The 22217-nt window shown below is 45.7% G+C and overlaps 1 protein-coding gene and 1 pseudogene across 4 annotated transcripts in view; one reads left to right on the top strand and one right to left on the bottom strand.

Annotated features, from left to right (window-relative positions):
• LOXL3 (lysyl oxidase like 3) overlaps positions 1–22217 on the top strand; it is a 302460-nt gene that overhangs the window by 272128 nt on the left and 8115 nt on the right. For all 4 annotated transcript variants that reach the window (XM_088457549.1, XM_088457548.1, XM_088457546.1 and 1 more), the window contains 2 exons: positions 266–509; positions 21127–21242. In XM_088457549.1, coding sequence (XP_088313675.1) covers positions 266–509; positions 21127–21242 — 360 coding nt within the window. The remainder of the gene's footprint in view (positions 1–265; positions 510–21126; positions 21243–22217) is intronic.
• LOC148476859 (uncharacterized) lies at positions 9465–11127 on the bottom strand (annotated as a pseudogene).

The raw sequence follows: 22217 nt of genomic DNA, 5'->3' as shown, positions 1-22217 counted from the left end.
ATGGCCCATTCTTCTCTATCTATTGGAACCATGACCCATTTTTCTCCTCCTACATTAACCATGACCCATTTCCCCATCTGTTGGAACCATGACCCATTCTTCTCCATCTGCTGGAATAGCCAATTATATTTCAATTGCTGACATTTCCTTTGTATGATAGGATAAGGAGAATGCAGTTCCTATTGGTTGAGGAGAAAGAGAGATGACTTCCATGGTGGAATAGAATGATCTAGAAGGGATCTAATCTTATTTGTTTTCTCCCCAGCTGCCTCAGACCTGGTCTTACACGCACCTCTTGTCCAGGAGACAGCATATATTGAGGACCGACCATTACACATGTTGTACTGTGCAGCTGAGGAGAACTGTCTGTCTAGCTCTGCTCGCAACGCCAACTGGCCTTATGGACATAGACGATTGCTGCGCTTCTCCACCCAGATACACAACAATGGCAGGGCTGACTTCAGGCCCAAAGCTGGCAGACATTCCTGGGTGTGGCATGAGTGCCATGGGTAAGTAGCTGACATGTTACAGGGGGTTCTAAGGTGACATCATGAAGTTACACAGTGGGACAGGTCATGAGCCACTACTGAGTGTTATAGAGAGAGGGTCTGTGTGAGCCGTCTTTCCCTTGTATGAATGGGTAATGGAAAGCAAAAATTGTAAATTAAAGAATTTTTTAAAAGAAAAATATATTGATAGAACATTTATATTATATCTATTGATTTCCCCCTCACACAAATTATATTTATTTTCTGCTGCTGTATGTGATAAATTTGCTTCACTATGCTGCGGTAACCTAACACACAGAGCAAAGCCAAAACTAGCCCTCTCAGCCAATGATCATTTGCCACATGGAATATGTACATCTTACTGCAGGATGACGAGAGAGGGTGGAGCTAAGAGACCGTCACTGCCTCACCTGCTACAAGGTGACAAGAAAGGGTGGAGCTAAGAGACACAACGACTGCCTCACCTGCTACAAGGTGACAAGAAAGGGTGGAGCTATGAGACACGATGACTGCCCCACCTGCTACAAGGTGACAAGAAAGGGTGGAGCTATGAAGCAGTCACTGCCTCACCTGCTACAAGGTGACAAGAAAGGGTGGAGCTTAGAGACACGATGACTGCTCCACCCGCTACAAGGTGACAAGAAAGGGTGGAGCTATGAGACACAACGACTGCCCCACCTGCTACAAGGTGACGAGATAGGGTGGTACATGGGGGTATCCCACGACGTCCCTTTCGGTTTTCGGAGACCATCTCCCGTGCTGCTTGGGGGGATGGGCGATGTGCCCTCTTTGCCAGGGATGTTAGTGGCTGCATTGTGATGCTGTTTCCCGCTGTCAGAGCTAGGCAGCCATCTTTCTGTGGGTGGCGTTGGCGGGTCCATAGAAGCCGGTGGTGACTGTGGAGGTGTGTTATGCTGATTATTATGGGCGCTGTTTTTATCAGACGTAAGGTGCAGGTTGCAGTGTTTTCTGAGCAGACCCCTGAGAAAGGAGAAAGGTGTGTTACACACATGGGGATGGGGTCACCATTATGTGGTATTAGATTGGAGCTGCCTGTGATAAGTATACATCATTCATTATGGCGTACTCCAAGAAGAAAGGATTCGTCTTACAGTGACACACATGCATAGAGAGTACATTTACACCAATAATATATAACTATATAATAATGTAATTATATCACATTAAGAGGCCTATTACTGTGATCTATTAAAAACAAATGAGAATCATGGAAGGAACAATAGTGAGAAAAAAGTGATATTTAATAAGAAATGCACTGTATCATAGTGTGTATGCAATATCCTAATTATAGCAGTGTACGCAGTGTCCTAATTATAGCGTGTATGCAGTGTCCTAATTATAGCGTGTACACAGTGTCCTAATTATAGCAGTGTATGCCGTGTCCTAATTATAGCAGTGTACGCAGTGTCCTAATTATAGCGTGTACAGTGTCCTAATTATAGCGTGTACACAGTGTCCTAATTATAGCGTGTACACAGTGTCCTAATTATAGCGTGTACGCAGTGTCCTAATTATAGCAGTGTATGCCGTGTCCTAATTATAGCGTGTACGCAGTGTCCTAATTATAGCGTGTACATAGTGTCCTAATTATAGCGTGTATGCAGTGTCCTAATTATAGCGTGTACACAGTGTCCTAATTATAGCAGTGTATGCCGTGTCCTAATTATAGCAGTGTACGCAGTGTCCTAATTATAGCGTGTACATAGTGTCCTAATTATAGCAGTGTAAGCCGTGTCCTAATTATAGCGTGTACGCCGTGTCCTAATTATAGCGTGTACGCAGTGTCCTAATTATAGCGTGTACGCAGTGTCCTAATTATAGCAGTGTATGCCTTGTCCTAATTATAGCAGTGTAAGCCGTGTCCTAATTATAGCGTGTACGCAGTGTCCTAATTATAGCGTGTACGCAGTGTCCTAATTATAGCGTGTACGCAGTGTCCTAATTATAGCGTGTACACAGTGTCCTAATTATAGCGTGTACACAGTGTCCTAATTATAGCGTGTACACAGTGTCCTAATTATAGCAGTGTACGCAGTGTCCTAATTATAGCAGTGTATGCCGTGTTCTAATTATAGCGTGTACACAGTGTCCTAATTATAGCGTGTACACAGTGTCCTAATTATAGCGTGTACACAGTGTCCTAATTATAGCAGTGTACGCAGTGTCCTAATTATAGCAGTGTATGCCGTGTTCTAATTATAGCGTGTACACAGTGTCCTAATTATAGCGTGTACACAGTGTCCTAATTATAGCGTGTACACAGTGTCCTAATTATAGCAGTGTATGCCGTGTCCTAATTATAGCAGTGTATGCCGTGTCCTAATTATAGCGTGTACACAGTGTCCTAATTATAGCAGTGTACGCAGTGTCCTAATTATAGCAGTGTATGCCGTGTTCTAATTATAGCGTGTACACAGTGTCCTAATTATAGCGTGTACACAGTGTCCTAATTATAGCAGTGTATGCCGTGTCCTAATTATAGCAGTGTATGCCGTGTCCTAATTATAGCAGTGTACGCAGTGTCCTAATTATAGCAGTGTACGCAGTGTCCTAATTATAGCGTGTATGCAGTGTCCTAATTATAGCGTGTACGCAGTGTCCTAATTATAGCGTGTACGCAGTGTCCTAATTATAGCGTGTACGCAGTGTCCTAATTATAGCGTGTACGCAGTGTCCTAATTATAGCGTGTACACAGTGTCCTAATTATAGCGTGTACACAGTGTCCTAATTATAGCAGTGTACGCAGTGTCCTAATTATAGCAGTGTATGCCGTGTTCTAATTATAGCGTGTACACAGTGTCCTAATTATAGCGTGTACACAGTGTCCTAATTATAGCGTGTACACAGTGTCCTAATTATAGCAGTGTACGCAGTGTCCTAATTATAGCAGTGTATGCCGTGTTCTAATTATAGCGTGTACACAGTGTCCTAATTATAGCGTGTACACAGTGTCCTAATTATAGCGTGTACACAGTGTCCTAATTATAGCAGTGTATGCCGTGTCCTAATTATAGCAGTGTATGCCGTGTCCTAATTATAGCGTGTACACAGTGTCCTAATTATAGCAGTGTACGCAGTGTCCTAATTATAGCAGTGTATGCCGTGTTCTAATTATAGCGTGTACACAGTGTCCTAATTATAGCGTGTACACAGTGTCCTAATTATAGCAGTGTATGCCGTGTCCTAATTATAGCAGTGTATGCCGTGTCCTAATTATAGCAGTGTACGCAGTGTCCTAATTATAGCAGTGTACGCAGTGTCCTAATTATAGCGTGTATGCAGTGTCCTAATTATAGCGTGTACGCAGTGTCCTAATTATAGCGTGTACGCAGTGTCCTAATTATAGCGTGTACGCAGTGTCCTAATTATTTTATTATTGTTTCCAATTAATTCCTTACCATTTATTTTATTAATATAAGTAATATCGCTTATGTATTTGAAGTATGGTGGTAAAATTCAACTGCTGATGTGTTTTCTATCCTAATTGGGAATGGATATTGAAATCGCTGATGTTATAGTGTCCACTATGATAAAATATATATATATATATATATATATATATATATATATATATATATGTGTGTGTGTGTATATGTATATATGTATGTGTATATGTATGTATATATATATATATATATATATATATATATATATATATATATATCCTAATTAAGTTCTAGAATGAGTTATTATTAATAGTTGCTGTAGGCAGAATTCCCCGCACTATCAATTGTACAACAAAATTATAGGGGTATAGTTACTAAAGTGAGAGTCTTAGCTAGAATCTGATTGGTTGCTATGGGCAACATCTCCACTTCTATTAGCTTATAGAAGGTGCTGGTTAAATGATAAGTAGATTCTGGTTGCTATGGGCAACATCTCCACGTCTAAAAACACTTTTGTAAATTTATCCCCTTTCAATTTATGCTGCTGGCAGGTATTATCTTATTTATTTGCAATTACATATATGAGGACCCAGTATATTTGTATTTTTATATTGATCTTTATATATCAAATGCTGTTGGCAAAAAAACCCATTTGCTCTATGAATTAAACAGCAATGATCAGATAGTGGGGGGGTTGGAGAGATCCTCCCACACAGGGTATTAATGCTGAGTTGTGACACACCTGTGGCTGCTTTGTGGATAAAACTCAGGTGTGGGCTGATAAGGAGGCAGACCAGTCAGGCTGCCATGCGAAACAGTCTATGTGGGACTGTGGCAGCCAGAGAGCCCAGTGAAGCTGAGCGAGCCATTGGGGGCCAGGAGGCCTGTGTCCAGACCTTGCAGGAGGCAAGGGGGGACCACAAACTATCAGACTGTGTTACATTAAAGCAGTGAAGCTGCGGGCTGAGGAAGCCAGGGCCTATATCTGTATGATACAGGGAAGGCCACCAGGACTGACTGTATTTGTGTAGCTGTGGCAGCCAAGCCAAGCCAGACTGGAGCCAGCGATAGACCTGCAAGTAGCAAGCAGAGATCTTGTTGGCAGACTAGCTGCACCACATTAGAGAGGGCTCAAGAAGTGAGTTAGACGCCCTATACAGGGGCTAGGTTGTTTATTATTTTCTGTTCCTTTGTGTTGTACCTGTTTTTCCCTGCTGGAAGTAAAGCACCATCTTATTTATTTTACTGGAAAGCTGTGTGTGGACCCTCATTAAGCATCTAAACACTGCACCACTCAACCCCCTGCCGGGCTAATTACCCCCAAGATATCACATGTGGGGGAGAATGCGGGCATAAAGATTCTACTCACACAGGTCTACGCAAAAAGATATGCACAAAAAGTGGATTACAGCAGCTAATGGAAATATGGATGTTTACTGCATCTGCATAGTGGACTCAACAGTGCAATACTCATCAGGCTGGTGAGTGAAGATAAGTCTATTATGAAGTGTTGTTTAAACAAAAAAAATTGTCTGCAAATGTGCACTATTGCTGCAGTGTACATCTTTTCCTTGGAAAGGAAGTGAAATAAGTGTTACACAAGTTGCTGGTGAATTGTTTACTTATGGGAGAGGCAAAGTTTGCCAGAAACAGAAGTACAGTATTCAAGTATTTAGCAAAAGTGAAGTGAAGTGCAGTATATACTGTGTCTGTGAAGAGAAATGTGCACTGCTTCAGCATTGGAAGGGTTAAAAGAAATTGTGTGGTTTATCCTGGTGAATTGCTCATGCTCATTAAATCAAGGTGTGGTACTGAGAGAGCAGAGGTTCCTATTGAAAGGCTATTGAGACTGGTTAATACATGCTGGTAATTGTAGTGCCACATGAAGAAAAATGTTTTGCTGTGTTGAAAATACTTTTGAAGGCAAAGTGTGATACAGTGAAAACAAAAACAAGTTGTTTTTGTGTATTTTGTGCCAAGAATCATGGGCAATAAGAATTCTGCCTTTAGATTTTTTCTTTTTGTTACAAAGTTTCATTCTCAGTCTAGAAAACCTGGGCTGGAGTTTACAGTCTGAATGTAAAGAAAGTCGGTTACATGGAAGGGATTTAAAGCCATTTGAAATCTCCTGTGGTGAATCCTTTCAAATTGATGGGGTAAAGTGTGTTCTTACGTTGAAAGAGACATTTACAAAGCAGAATAAAGATGTCAGTGTGTGTGGTCAGTGTATGGTGCAAGGCCCATCCAGAAAGGACTATATCAGCCTGGAAGAATTTAACAGTATGCGTAAAGTTTTGAATTAAAGTAATGCGCATTATGCTGGGAAGATTGATGACTTAGTAGAACAATTGGCTGATGAGAGAAATGTTCATGAACAAGCTGAAAAGAAATTACGGAGTGAATTGTCCTCTTTGAAAATGGCATTTGAGCAGGAAGAAATAAAAAAATGTGAAGTTCTTAAAGAGACAGACCTCAAATTGGCAGCTATGTCTGTAACACATTTGAAAAGTTTAGCTTCCGCAAGGTATTCAAAGTATGAGAATGATGTGCTGCTAGCAAAGATTGACATATTAGAGCAAGATATTGTTGAATTGCAGCAAAAGTGTGTGGTACTTCAGCAGGAAGTGGAGGAATTGAAAGAAGGTGTTCAGAGGCATCGGAGTGATGTAGAGCGCACGCAAGTGAAAGTGGCGGATCTGGCTCTAGTGTTAAAGAAAAAGACTCTAATTGTATCCACTGAAGTAAAGCTTAAAGATTGTGAATTTGAGAAAAATTCTCTGGCGGAAAAAGTTTTATGAAGTAAAAGAGAAGTATCTCCAGATGCTGCAGACTCGCGCTCAGTGGAAAACTGACCATGAAGAAAAAGAGATGGAGATGGTCCGTCTTAAAGTCAGCTGTAAGGAGCAAGTACAAACTCTCCACTCCAATTTAGTTGCAGCTAGAGCAGTTTCAGAAGGTCTGACAGAAAGAAATGTGTTCCTGGAGGAAAGTCTGCATAAAGCCACCAAGCAAAGTGAATCTTTGGAGAGAGAGCTTAATCTTGCCCATGACAGGACTTGGAAGTTGCAAGAACAGAGTAAGAACCTTGAGAAGTGTCTGCTAAGTACACAGAACCAGTAGCAAAGATTCCAAGTGGAGAGGATTACCAAAGAACTGGAGGTGCAGAGTGAATTAAACGTGGCAGAGTCTGAAATAAATGTACAAAAGTTGAGAGTTGCTGAACATGAAGTTGTGGAGCACAATCTGCTGCAATCTGAGAGCAAGTTGGAAAGCGCCATGGTGAAAATTGCCCAGCTGGAAGAGCAGCTGTCTATGGCTCAGAAAAAGTTCCACATGGTAGAGGGAAAATCACAAGAGGAAAAGAAGTTAAATAACGTTCTGAAGTTGAATTCTGGACCTAAAATGGCGGCCGATGTCTTCGCAGAACCTAGTGTGGCAGAAGTACATAAACACAAGCAGTAATTGTTACAGCTTGATCCTAAAAAGGCTGGCGTGCAGAGTGATATGCTACCAGTACAGAGTGTCTTGTGTGATGAGCAGCGGACAAAGAGTGAATTGCGGGAACTAAGTAGGATGTTCCAGAGTTAAGTCTATCAGTAGCAATGGGACCATAGAGATGTCCTCATTAACGAAACCAGTGTACAAGAAGGGACAGAAGTATTAGAGTTGGGAAATTCCCTAAAGGTCCATCTTGGAAAAGTGGATGAGATTCCTTTCAGTGACTTTCAGCTTACAGTGATAGCTGAGGGTATGAAGTTCTCCAAAAGGGGCACAGGTCCAGATTGCAAAACTGTGTCCGAAGTTGATAATAAAGAATTGACGTATACAGATGGTGATCGCATGACCTGTGAAGTAAAGGTACAGGATGTACAGAAGTCTATGGAGATAGTGATGGCTTCAAAGGATGAGACTTTCTTGTTGCCGGGTGTTCAGAGTGATGAGAAGGTGACTCAATCACACAGTTTTGAAGGGCAAAGCAGAACCTTGGAGAAAGTAAATTCTGAGAGTCTTGTGAAAACGTAATACTCATGTATGTAAAACAATGCCTTCATGCAAGCAGGATGTAATTTGCAGTATTGCTGGATTTATCTGTGAGGAAGTGAAGTGGTCTCAAATTACAAAGCTTGAAGCAAAATGTCCAGCTAAAGTGAATTTCAAAATAAAGACCTCTGTGGAGAGTGAACTTCAACCTGTGCTGGTGGAACATGTTGAAATTGTTCATCAGATCTTCAAGGCTCAAAAATCGGGAGCACAAGAAAGTCCAAGAGATCTATGCCTTAATGAAGTGGCAGATAGCCATCAAAGCTGTGAGATAAATTATGTGGATCAATGGAGTAAATATTAAAGTATCCTACGTGGACACGGTAGTCCAGAATCTGAGGGTGACAGTGCCAGTACGTTGTCTATTGACATAAAGCCAAGGTCCAGAATTTGTGATGCTGATGACTCTCGTGATACTGATAGCTCCTCTTCTTTCAAAGGGCCATCAGTAAAGTATTCCAGTAGCCAATACAGGGCTTTAAGGCTGAAGATTAAAGATGTGACAAGTAGAAGTTGGACAAAAGATGCGCCTTTAATAGGTTTAAGTGGCAAGAGTAAAGATGAAGTATGTCGCTTTGGGAAAAGTAACTTCAAGTTCTTGATGCCTGACGTGGTACCTGGGGATGACTCTCAAGTACTGCATAAAGAAAGCAAGCAGTACCATTGCTACCATAAAGTGAGGATGAGATCCCCAGAGGTCACAAGAGTCTGTATGACCGTGGATACAGTGGATTTCCCTCAAAAGGAGAGTGAAGAGGGACTTCGCAATGAGAATGCCTCGTCCCATGTAGCTGAACCCAGGGGTTTCAAGCTGGGGAGGGGGATATGAGGCAGTATCACCAGAGGGGCAGGGGAGATCCACCCACACAGACTAGAAAGCATTAAGGGAAGATGACTAATTGCTGCCTTGTGGATAGAGCTCAGGTGTGGGCTGATGAGAAGGCAGATCAGTCAGGCTGCCATGCGAAACAGTCTATGTGGGATTGTGGCAGCCAGAGAGCCCAGTGAAGCTGAGTGAGCCATTGGGGCCAGGAGGCCTGTGTCTGGACCTTGCAGGAGGCAAGGGGGGACAACAAACTCTCAGACTGTGTGACATTAAAGCAGTGAAGCTGCAACCCCTTGTAGAAAAGTCTGGACATCCGGTAATAATGCTAGTCGCTTTTGAAAGAAAATCGACAAAGCCGATACTTGAACTTTTAAAAATCCCAGACGAAGACCTGCTGCTGAACCAGCCTGTAGAAAAAGAAGCTGCCTGGCTAAGTTGAATTCTGACCGTGGCGCAATGATAGTGCTTAGAGGTAACTTCCTTTCTAGCCCTTAACATAGTAGCAATCACCCTGGAAGGGATACCCTTCTTTCTTAAGATGGCCCCTTCAACAGCCATGCCGTCAAATGAAGCCGCTGTAAGTCCTGATAAATAAACGGACCATGTTGCAGTAGATCTTCTTGCAGAGGAAGAGGCCATGGGTCGTCTATCAGTAGAAGACATAGGTTGGAATACCACGCTCATCTGGGCCAGTCTGGAGCCACCAACAGAACCTTTACCCCTTCTCGTTTGATTCTTTGCAGCAGACGAGGAAGGAGTGGGAGTGGTGGAAACAGGTAGACAAACTGAAACCGCCAAGGAGCTGTTAGAGTATCCACCGCCACTGCCTGTGGATCTCTTGTCCTGGATCAGTAACCTAGCAGTTGATGGTTCAGTCTTGACGCCATAAGATCTACCTGAGGGAGACCCCAACGCTGAATCAGTTGTTGGAAGACCTGCGGATTGAGCATCCACTCTCCCGGATGAATGTCCTGTCGACTGAGGTATTCGGTCTCCCAATTTTCTACCCCAGGTATGAAAATTACTGATATCGCATATTCCTCTGCCCAGAGAAGAATGCGGCTTACCTCTCTCATGGCAGACTGACTCTTGGTACCGCCCTGTTTGTTGATGTACACCACAGCCGTGGCATTTTCGGATTGTACTCTGATGGCCTGGCCCTTCAACAGAGGACGTTCCACCTGAAGAGCATAGAACACGGCCCTTAGCTCCAGAATGTTTATGGGCAGTACTGCCTCCAGCCGAGTCCAGCGGCCCTGAAAGTGGCTTCCCTAAGTCACTGCCTCCCATCCTCTCAGACTGGTGTCTGTGGTGAGGAGAATCCATTCCCACAGTGCAAACATCTTGCCTGCCAATAGGTGAGAGGAATTCAGCCACCAAAGGAGAGATGTCAGAGTCCTGGGTGACAGTTGAACTCGCTGGTGAAGGAAGAGATGGGACGGGCATGGAACCTCCCGTATTGGATGGACTTGAAAGATGCAACCATCTTTCCCAGAAGGCGAATACACAGGTGCACTGACATCCTGCGATGACGCAGAATCAATTGCACCATGTGCTGGATGGAGGTGACTTTATCCTGCGGAAGAAATACCTTCTGCTCCACTGCCTAGGAAAGGCAGATGCTGTGTAGGCTGCAGATGAGATATTTGGTAATTCAGGATCCATCCGTGTTGCAACAGCAGACTCTGTGTTACCCGGATGTCCTGCAGTAATTGAGAGACTGATTAAGCCTTGTGGAATAGGTCGTCCAAGTAAGGGACGATTGTAACCCCTTGTATCCGAAAGAAGGGCCATCATTACTGCCAATACCTTCGTGAAGACTCTTGGTGCTGATGAAAGACCGAAAGGTAAGGCCTGGAATTGAAAATGAGAGGCCCGCACTGGGAACCGAAGGAAAGCCTGATGAGGAGGACAAATGGGAATGTGGAGATAAGCATCCTTTATGTCTAAGGATACAAGAAACTCACCCCTCTCTAGCCCTGCAATGCCAGATTGCAGGGACTCCATCTTGAACTTGAAACATCTCAATCCTGATTTTCTGACTTTCAAGTTCAGAAAGGGTCTCACCGAGCCGTCTGGCTTGGGAACCACAAACAAGCTGGAATAAAAACCCTGGTGGTGGATAGGGAGATGCACTATTACTTGAGAAGACAATAGCTTTTGTATTGCCTCCTGTATAACAACCCGTTTGTCCGCAGATGCCGGCAAACCAGTTGTGAAAAAACGAGATGGAAGTTGGACCTGAAAATCCAGCTTCAACCCATGAATAATGATGTCCCGGACCCATGCGTCCCGGCAAGATTTGATCCAAACTTCCTTGAAGTTGCAAAGGCGGGCTCCCATCCTGGGTTCCCCCAGGAGAGAAGGGAGCACGTCATGCTGGAGGCTTAACTGAAGCCTTATCCTTCTGGGAGGATGCAGTGGCTGTACCCCTGCCTGTGGGACATCGGGAGATAGCGGGAGCACTTCTGCCATGGCCTGGAATACAAAAGGACCGTCCGGCAAAGGGCTGCCTGGGGGAAGGAGCAGCAGATGGGAGATAAGTGGACTTACCACCTGTGGCTTGAGATATCCACTTATCCAGTTCCGTTCCAAACAGAGCTTCTCCTGTGAATGGAAGCACTTCCACAGCTCTCTTGGATTCCGCATCCGCCTGCCATTATCGCAGCCACAGGGCTCTGCGGGCTGAGACAGCCAAGGCTGAGGATCTAGAGGAAAGACTACAAATATCCTTAGAAGCCTCTCCTAGAAAAGCAGCAGACTCTGCAATGCTACAGTGTACACTAACTTCAAGGTAGTTTCTAACTTCCTGTCAGAAGGCTCCCTTAAAGACAGACGTGACACTGAAGGAGGAGTTTCACATAAATGCCTGCTTTTTGCAGGAAAGGGAGAGTATGATAAACGCTTCCTTGAAATCTGAAACCTTTTATCAGGTTGTTTCCACGCTGAGGTAAGGATCTCGTCCAATTCCTCAGACACTGGAAAGGAGGCTGCCAGTCTTTGCTTTTTTATTAAAGATAGACGGCCTAACCTCTACAGGATCCCTGTCCTCAACATGTGACACCTGGCGTATCGCTGCAATCAGCGCCTCTACACCCTGAGTTACAGGCTCCCCTTCCTCTGTATCAGGCATGTCATCCTCTTCCGGATCATCCCACATAAGGGGATTCGGTATTAGTCTCCTAGCAGGGACACTAGATGATGCCACGGGAGGAACCTGGGCTGACATAACCCTTGTGAGCCCTTCTACAGACCTGGCTAAAGACCGCACCCAGTCTGGCTCAGAGAAGGCAGACCTCTGAGATCTTTCAACCTCTCTCTCCCTGCGAGAAGCTTCTAGCTCTGCAGACATTTGAGACATGACTGATGTAATTTGATCAGTCCATGAATTTTGTGGGGATGCTGCAGTCTGTGTTTCTGAAACACACTTCTCACACAACAGGGAACTGGATGATAGTCCGTGTAAACTTCTCTGCACAATTCTTACAGGAGAAAGTTTTTTTGTGCAGCCTTAGACCACTTGAAAGTCATTCTACCACTTCACTGTACAAGGCACACAGAGAATAGTAGTGATACAGACAAACACACATGCAGAGAGACTGTTTGAAGAAGAGATAGGGGCATAGAGGGAGATTATGCTATCAACCCCGCCCAACCAGCTCTGCTTCAGAGACCAGTTCTATTAACACAATATAATGCTATAATCACTGTGTAAACACAGTCCAACCTGATCTTCACAAGTCTATCCCCACTGTGCAGGTCTGTTCTCTGCATGAGTCAGCAGCCCGTGTTTGTAAAATGGCCACCAGACTCCTTGTGGAAGCTCTGGGGCTGCTGGGAGGCAGGAGCAGAACTGTGTATTAGGCTCAGTCCCCTCCATTCTTGCTGCTGCTGTTTTTAATGCCGGCCTGTCATTTTCTCCTGGTCACCCTGCTACTCAGAGTGCCAGGACTCACTAACCTTTCTGCTGCCAAATGCTGCTGGCGGTGGGCTTGCTAATGGGGGAGCGCGACAAATGCCACACGCAGCAAGTCTGGCTACCCCCAGAGACAGTGGTGTCTGTAGCTGAAGACCCCAGCACGCGTTGCAAGCAGTGGCAATGAGGTCTCTCGGCAGCTGCAATGAAGCAGACAGGCAGGGGCAGTGAGCTACCTGTCTTATCCTCATGCTGATCAAGGATCCATTGATTTTTAGCAGAGAGGTCTTGTATGTGACCAGCTCCCTTGGCACAAAATTTAGACTGACCTGTAGGGGGGTATAGAGGGGGAGGAGCTAGCTACTATTCAGATTTATTAAAGTGCCAGCTCCCAGTTATCCCACATCTATAACCCACTGTACTGAGACTCCAGTGTCCCCTAGTGGATGAAGGAGAAATAAGAGATGTAAAGCAGTGTTAATCTACAATTTGTATTCCTCTATAAGCAGGTCATATTTTATATATACACAAATCTCCTGTTAATTGTTATATATAGCTTTGGATCCTCTGTAGCCCAAATACCTCAATCAGGGGCATCATTTCAGGATTGCCCAGTGCTAAGCTGCATACACACGTAACGATTTAATTAGTGAAACGATTTTTTTTTTATTATTTTTTCAACGATCAACGAAAAATGTTCCTTCCCTTAATGAAAAATCGTTAAGTTGGTTAGTCAGAAATGGACGATGAACGATTATTGTTTATAGTTATAACTCATAACAACATCGTTATCATTCAAAAAATCAGTTTCTAATTAAATTGTTCAAAAAATCATTACATGTATATGCAGCTTAAGACATCAGTGAGTATTGATCTGCTATTATTTATATATTAAATGTCAACTTAGTAACAGTAAATAGGAGATGTCCTAATGGTGCCAAAAAGATAAACCTGTATGTGTAATGGCTCCAGAATGAATAAACAATATATCCAAGGTGCAAAAGTGCAACATGTATATCAGTAGGCAATGATCTAGATCAGTGTTGGCTAACCTTGACACTCCAGCTATTATGGAATTACATAACCCAGCATGCACTGCTACAGTCTTGCTATTAGGGCATGCTAAAACTGTGGCAGGGCATGCTGGGATATATAGTTCCACAACAGCTGGAGTGTCAAGGTTAGCCAACACTGATCTAGATCATCGTGGATCACCCTTGGCATTTATAGGAAAAGGTATCCAAAAGAAAGATTTGTATCAATAGACCGGGGGAAAGAATTTAGTACATGCACAAACCATCTATTGGATCCCCGCTGTTTCTAACAGTGCCTCCGCATAGAGGGGCTGATTCAGACCCGCTTGCAAGTGGGTCGATGTTTGCCCCCTGCGCATGCGCTGCCTCTGGCCAGGGCGCTCCACCGCTACGGGTCTCGTACCAAAACAGGGTGGCTGTCGATTGTGATTGACAGCTCGCCCCATTTTGGAGGCGGGCGGGGGGGTGGCTACACAAACTGAGGCGTTCCCGAAGGATCACCTGCCGTTTGTGGGAGGCACCACTGACATCACCAGTGATGTCAGTGGTGAGTTTCCTGCTCTATTTAGAGCAGGAAGCTCACTGGGGCTTGTGGGAATAAGACCCTACCACAAAGGTCTCGTCGCAAGCCCCGATGGTCGCGATCATCACCTGGCCACTCGCAAAAGCTGTTACATGTCCCATCTCTGTAGATGATATGAAATGAATCTCGCTATGCGCTATAACCTTGTAGCTGGGATGTCTCGTGCTGTACAGCCACAGGCATCAGTCTGTCCCGACGTGCTTTTCGCTGCTAGAGCTTGGTCACCGCGTCCGGTGTGATAGTGGTGTGGAGTCCAGTCCGTGCACTGACTGATTCTCCCTCAACATTAAGCAGGTAAGCAGAGGACGTGTGTCATGGCTACAGACACTTGGGACTCCTGAGGAGACAGGCTTAACAGGCGGTATGAACTGAGGTGGTTTAAGGAATGACCTTCTCATGAAATAGCACCGTCACGCAATGTTAAAAGTAAACAGGATTTATTCAAGGACAAAACTGTGTAGAAAAGTTCTAGATATTCAAACATAAAGTCCACATAAAGCAACGTTCATACTATCACGACAAACAGGTGCACGGGTTAGCCCCATGAAGAACTAAAGTTCAAATAACACAAAGTTCATAGCGTACACACAAGCAGGTTTGGGGTTGAGCCCCGAGACGTGACTGAAATCCGGTATGAGGAGGTGCGGGGTTGAGCCCCAGGACATGACTGAGATCCGGTATGAGGAGGTGCGGGGTTGAGCCTCGGAACGTGACTGAGATCCGGTATGAGGAGGTGCGGGGTTGAGCCCCGGGACATGACTGAGATCTGGTATGAGGAGGTGCGGGGCTGAGCCCAGAACGTGACTGAGATCCGGTATGAGGAGGTGCGGGGTTGAGCCCCGGAACATGACTGAGATCCGGGGTTAGCCCCATGAAGAACTAAAAAGTTAAAATAACACAAAGTTCATAGCGTACACACAAGCAGGTGTGGGGTTGAGCCCAAAGACGTGACTGAAATACAGTAAGCAGAGGTGCAGGGTTGAGCCCCGAGACGTGTGTGGAATCCGGTAAGAGGAGGTGCGGGGGTTGAGTCCTGGAACGTGACTGAGGTCCGGTGTGAGTACGTGCGGGGTTGAGTCCCGAGACGTGAGTGGAATCCGGTATGAGGAAGTGTGGGGTTGAGCCCCAAGACGTGACTGAAATCCAGTAAGCAGAGGTGCGGGGTTGAGCCCCGAGACGTGAGTGGAATCCGGTAAGAGGAGATGCGGGGTTGAGCCCCGAGACGTGAGTGGAATCCGGTATGAGGAAGTGCGGGGTTGAGCCCCGGGACGTGACTGAGATCCGGTAAGAGGAGGTGCGGGGTTGAGCCCCGGGAAGTGACTGAGATCCGGTATGAGGAAGTGCGGGGTTGAGCCCAGAACATGACTGAGATCCGGTATGAGGAGGTACGGGGTTGAGCCTCGGAACGTGACTGAGATCCGGTATGAGGAAGTGCGGGGTTGAGCCCAGAACATGACTGAGATCCGGTATGAGGAGGTACGGGGTTGAGCCTCGGAACGTGACTGAGATCCGGTATGAGGAAGTGCGGGGTTGAGCCCAGAACATGACTGAGATCCGGTATGAGGAGGTGCGGGGTTGAGCCTCGGAACGTGACTGAGATCTGGTATGAGGAGGTGCGGGGTTGAGCCCCGGAACGTGACTGAGGTCCGGTATGAGGAAGTGTGGGGTTGAGCCCAGAACATGACTGAGATCCGGTATGAGGAGGTGCGGGGTTGAGCCTGGAATGTGACTGAGGTCCGGTTGAGAGGGTGTGGGGTTGAGCCCCGGAACGTGACCGAGGTCCGGTATGGGGTTGAGCTTTTATGATGCAGTTGACAATTGTTGTTTTAAGATGAACACGGTGAGGCCATGAATCAAGCTGGGCTAATAGTACAGCGGAGAACTAATAGCAGAGTCAGGCTTGGTAAAACAGCAGAGAGCCAACAGCAGCGCTGGGCTCTGTAGTGCAGCTAAGAAACTGTAGCAGAACTGAACCAGGAAAAGGCCCAAGCATTTGGAAAGTCCACAGCATATACCAGGCACAGCGAGGATCAGGCACAGCATATACCAGGCACAGCGAGGATCTGGCACAGCATATACCAGGCACAGCGAGGATCTGGCACAGCGAGGATCTGGCACAGCATATACCAGGCACAGCGAGGATCAGGCACAGCATATACCAGGCACAGCGAGGATCTGGCACAGCATATACCAGGCACAGCGAGGATCAGGCACAGCATATACCAGGCACAGCGAGGATCTGGCACAGCATATACCAGGCACAGCGAGGATCTGGCACAGCATATACCAGGCACAGCGAGGATCAGGCACAGCATATACCAGGCACAGCGAGGATCTGGCACAGCATATACCAGGCACAGCGAGGATCTGGCACAGCATATACCAGGCACAGCGAGGATCAGGCACAGCATATACCAGGCACAGCGAGGATCTGGCACAGCATATACCAGGCACAGCGAGGATCTGGCACAGCATATACCAGGCACAGCGAGGATCTGGCACAGCATATACCAGGCACAGCGAGGATCTGGCACAGCATATACCAGGCACAGCGAGGATCAGGCACAGCAAGGATCAGGCAGGAGTCCGAGGAAGAACCTGAAGGTAACGTTGCACAGACAATAATGCTCAGTTAGTAACAGACTTTTATACCAGATGCATGAAATCCATTGGAAGGTCAAAACATGTGACTCAGACAGAACCAGGTTTGGGAGACCAAGTAATCACAGACCCCAGTAAGCTGATGACGCCCAAGGAACAGAGGATCATTTTAACTATCTGTATACTCCATGCGACAAACGCCAGCAGCCCGGAAGGATACTCCAGCGACCACAACGGAACCTCGGCAAGTGTCGTTTATCTGTATACAGAGATACGGTTCGGGTTCTGACAACGTGGCTTTTAAACGTGTAACTATGTACAGGTCACTCGCCAGCAGGGAAAGCCCAGACTGCCTATTGGACGAGTAAAGGTGCTAACACACACATGGGTCTATAGGGCCAATAGAAATTGGTAACCACGGAGGGGAGGTGAGACTAGTATCTTAGCACGTCCAATAGGCAGTCTGGACTTTCCCCGCTGGCGAGTGACGTGTACATAGTTACAATGTTTAAAAGCCGGTTTTTGTATAGTATGCGTCAATGGTGAGTGACCAGGGCGAAACGCGCGTCCTTCGCTTACCTGCTTATTGCTGAGGGAGAATCAATCAGTGCACGGAACGGACCCCGTACCACTATCACACCAGTATCATATACTAGCCCATGGACCACTGTGTCTGCTCAGTGTCTTAAGCCCCTAACAACTTCCTTAGACATGATATAAAATAGGGACAAAGTATGCATTGGGGACAATAGGCTCGCAATTTGGATGGATCTGTGTGTGCAATATTTCATGTCTCTCTTTAATAAATTTCATAGTATGTGATTATGGGCTCTATTTACTACAATCCACATTTGGAATGCAGATTGTAGTGTGATATTACCGAGTGAATTCAGGCAATATTACAGGGGTTTACTTCAAATCCCTTGCAGGGACAGAACTTGCGATAGAGCTCTGTCCCTGCGGATCCCCTCCGTAGACGTATCACGGTATTTTCGCAAAAAAAAATACCATGACAAGTGCCGAGCATGTGCCGACTGGCCGCCACTAAGCTCAACCCCCGTAGCTATGCCCCACCCCCCACGATCGCAAACCCCCCTCCCTTAATTACACTTACCTCCGGTGATCGATGCTCCGGTGATGTCCTGTGTGGCTCCGGTCAGCTGACATCACATCCTGCACTGGGACCTGGTCAGGTGATGACCGGGCCCCAGTGCAGGATGGGAGACCTCCCTGCCCTGGGGAGGTCTTTGGCTGAGCTGACTTTTGGGGTGCTCTGTGTCCCAGATGTGAACCCCAGAGTGTTAGGGACCTGCTCAATGAGGTGACCTTGACGCTGGTGGACAGGCCCGTATCAGTGGCCATTGATATGCAAACTACCTCTGAAATTCTATATAGTAAATGTATACAGTAATGATCGCATAGTGCATCTGCAACTCTGTTTTTTGTGAATTACAGGATTATATACCTGCCATCAGTAACATGATCAGTTGCAATAACTAAACGATTGTTAGCAACGGTTATTAGTATCTCAGGGGCACTTTTTGAATAATCACTATTGTTTTATAAAATGAAGTATTGTTGATTCTTTTTATTCCTCTTCTGTTCTTTTTCTGTTGTTGCTCTATAAAGCAGTGAAAGTCATGTAATCTATCAGAGAAACAAGATATGGTATCTTGTAAATCTAATTTTAATATTTGCCAGCACTAATTGGGTCTTAAGCTGCACACACACAACGATTTAGTTAATGATTTTCTCCCTTGAAAAAATGAACTAAAATCGTTTACTAAAGTTCTTCATTTACTATTTTCATTTAAATGTAATAAACGATTTTTTAGAACTACAAACGATTTTTCCATATTAACTTACTGAAAATCGTTGACTTGACAAGTCTGACTGAACTACAAACGTGAACGCGCATAAACAAAAATCGTTCATCGTTTGACTCAGAAAATGAACAATTTTTACAAACTATTATCGTTAAACGATATTGTTTAACGATAATCGTTCAAAAAATCGTGTGTGTGTATGCACTTTAATGCTGGAAGGTTGCTTAGCAACGGGTGATGCAAACTGATGATTGGTTAGAATATATAATCTGGTTCACTTCCGTATCATGTGATGGTCACGTGATCGGATGAAGCCAGAGAGTGTATGACAACAAACCCGGTATAGACCAATTAGTGTCGGAGCGTTGCCTAGCAGCAATGTCGGTATACACCACCTGACCCACTTCCGGATCACGTGATTGGATGAAACCAGGAAGTGTATGGGAACAAGGTATACCCCATCTAAATGGTTTATTGTTGTGTAGATGAATATTTTATTTTAAATATACTTAGGATTGCCTTCATCAATGTAAGTTTAAACTTCGATTATGTTTTTTTAATAACGGACGTGTGTGCAATTGATTGTCTTCATTGATACGCAGCTGTTTGCCTCAATCCATAATTAAAAGGGTATTTAAGGAGCCTGAGTAACATATTGGAGATATGCTTCTAAAGAAGCTGGATATACATTCGCCAGCGAAACGCGTTAAGCTTCACCTCCATCGCTAATTTCTTTGGGGACAACGCCATTCATTCATCTTGGACACTCTGACACATGGTTACTGGGACATCGGCTACTAATATCTAAGGGAAACAGCTACAAGTGGGTCCTATCCAGTCTACACGCTGTGCTTATACCAACAGGATCATCATCTCTACTGAGAAATCAGGACAATCTACTTGGTAAATATTCGCTGAACCCTGCTTATGGATTATCGATAGTCCTATCACCAGTGTCTTATCATTTGGACCAAACAGTCCCCTAGTAGCGATTTCATTGGACATTGGTTCTCATGCTCCTACGATTAAGGGATTTTTTATGTTTTATTTATTAGTAATGTTTAGTGTATAATACTATTGTGATGAAATAAATGTGATTAAAATTGCACACATATCCGTGTTTTAATCATATACAACAACTTTATCTAGCGCCGGTATACACCAATTACATATGAGTAATGATTACACCTGTGCACTTGCTAGGTGACCTGGGAAATGTGACCTGTGTGGGTTATGCCAATAGTTCCTCTATATGGAAGACTGTAAGGGGAGCAGTAGTGCAATCAGTAGTGCAATCAGTAGTGTAAGCGGGGGATGCACCTTTCTGGTCCCTGCCAGTGGACTCCTGGTCTCTATTTTGTTCTTGCCCATAACGGAGGCAGCTGCGCTGATGACAAGTAATGCCAATGTCATGGGGTGGATCACGACTACGTAGTGCACTTGTACCTGGCTGATCCGGATCCTGTACACTTCAGTGTCTCTGATTGGCTGTACTACTGTGAGAGTGTCTGATTGGCCAGGCTGTGCATCATCTATGTATAGTGTGTGTGTGTGTATATATATATATATATATATATACACACACAGAGAGAGAGAGAGTATTGTATATGAAGTGTTGTTTGTGCAAGCCTCCCAATATCTCTGTGTAAGGGTAGTCACCATTTCTGCTCTGTCTGTGAAGAGCGCTATGCCAGAAAAATACAGTAACCATAGCTACACGCCAAGAAATCCCGGCAGTCAGAATCCTGACACCATAAGGAAAAATATAAGCCTAACCTTTACCCCTACCTCTAACCAGCCCCCCTAGTGCCTAACCCTCTCCCTAATGCCCGATACTTACCTTCAGGATGCCGGCGTTCGGGATTCTGATGTCAGGATTTCGGCCATCGGCATTGTGTATGTCGGGATGCTGACTACATCTGTGGGTGTTACACATCCCTACACTGGGGTACAACCATCAGCAGACGTCTGCGCTGACAGCCTGGGCGGTCACAGAAGATACCCAGCACTAGAAGTGACCAGCGAGATCATGTGTGCGGTGCTGCCATGGGCGAGTTACTGTAGGGTCAGGCTGAATAGAGCGGCAGCTGCTGCCAGTGCAGAGTGTTAGAGACTGGAGAGTGCTGCTGAGTCTGTTAGTGCACATGTGTATGGTGCTGCCATGGGCTGTCTCACATTCTGCGTTCTACCTGGCTAAGCTACTGATTTTATCATGTGCACTAACCTTCATCGCACACCGCTGACACCTATCAACATAGCTTCGGCCAATAGGCCCCTCCCACTATTGTGTAAGACATGGAGATGGCCCCTCCCACAGCAGGGTGATATAGACAGAATTACACTGTTAGGAGACTCATTCTGTGGGACATGCTCTCCCCGCAGGCATTATCACAGTATGGACATTTTCACCAACTATGACCTGCTCACAACCAATGGGACCAAGGTGGCGGAAGGACACAAAGCCAGCTTCTGCCTGGAGGACTCAGAGTGCCAGGAGTGTGAGTATAGCAGCATGTCGGGGGCAGTGTCGGCATGTCGGGGGCAGTGTGAGTATAATGGCATGTCTGGGACAGTGTCGGCATGTCGGGGGCAGTGTGAGGATAATGGCATGTCAGGGGCAGTGTGAGGATAACGGCATGTCGGGGGCAGTGCAAGTATAATGGCATGTCGGGGGCAGTGTTGGCATGTCAGGGGCAGTGTGAGGATAACAGCATGTCGGGGGCAGTGCGAGTATAATGGCATGTCGGGGGCAGTGTCTGAAGATGGAGCTGGCTGCACGTCTGTCCTGCTGATGAGGATTTGTGTTATATTCTGTGAGGAGTTGTCCCGTCACCATCTGTATGTCTGGCTATGATACAATGATTATTAGAGGCCTCTACAGTGCTGCACGCTGAGACTATGGACAAGCGATGCAACAGGTGATGCTCTGCTGCCTTCCTGTCCTTCCTAATACCTGCTAGACCCAGGAATATTACTCCCTGTAATACGGTGCCTCCCAGGTGTGAGGTTACAGGTGATGCTTTGCTGCCTACCTATAACTCACCAAGGAGGCCTCACCATCTTGCACCTCAACAACTGTAACCTTCTCCTACCTGATATTCCCATCACCATCCAGCACCCCCATCACCACCTCGCTCCTCAGGTAGGAGAAGGTGGCAGTATTTAATACTCCACCCACCATGCAACACCCCCATCACCATCTCACACTTCAGCAATTGCAACTTCTCTTACCCAACATTCCCATCAAGCACCCCATCTTCATCTCACACCTCAGCTACTGCAACCTTCTCCTACCTGACATTCTCATCACCATCTCCCACCTCAGCTACTGCAACCTTCTACCGGATATTCCTCTCACCATCCAGCACCCCCATCACCATCTCACACCTCAGCTACTGCAACCTTCTCCTACCTGACATTCCCATCACCATCCTGCACCCCTATCACCATCTCACACCTCAGCTACTGCTACC

The sequence above is a fragment of the Taudactylus pleione genome, unplaced genomic scaffold, assembly GCF_031769625.1.
Source record: "Taudactylus pleione unplaced genomic scaffold, aTauple2 ptg000766l, whole genome shotgun sequence".
Classification (NCBI taxonomy): domain Eukaryota; kingdom Metazoa; phylum Chordata; class Amphibia; order Anura; family Myobatrachidae; genus Taudactylus; species Taudactylus pleione.
Note: the sequence above shows the minus strand (reverse complement) of the source record. Positions and strands in the feature narration are given on the sequence as shown.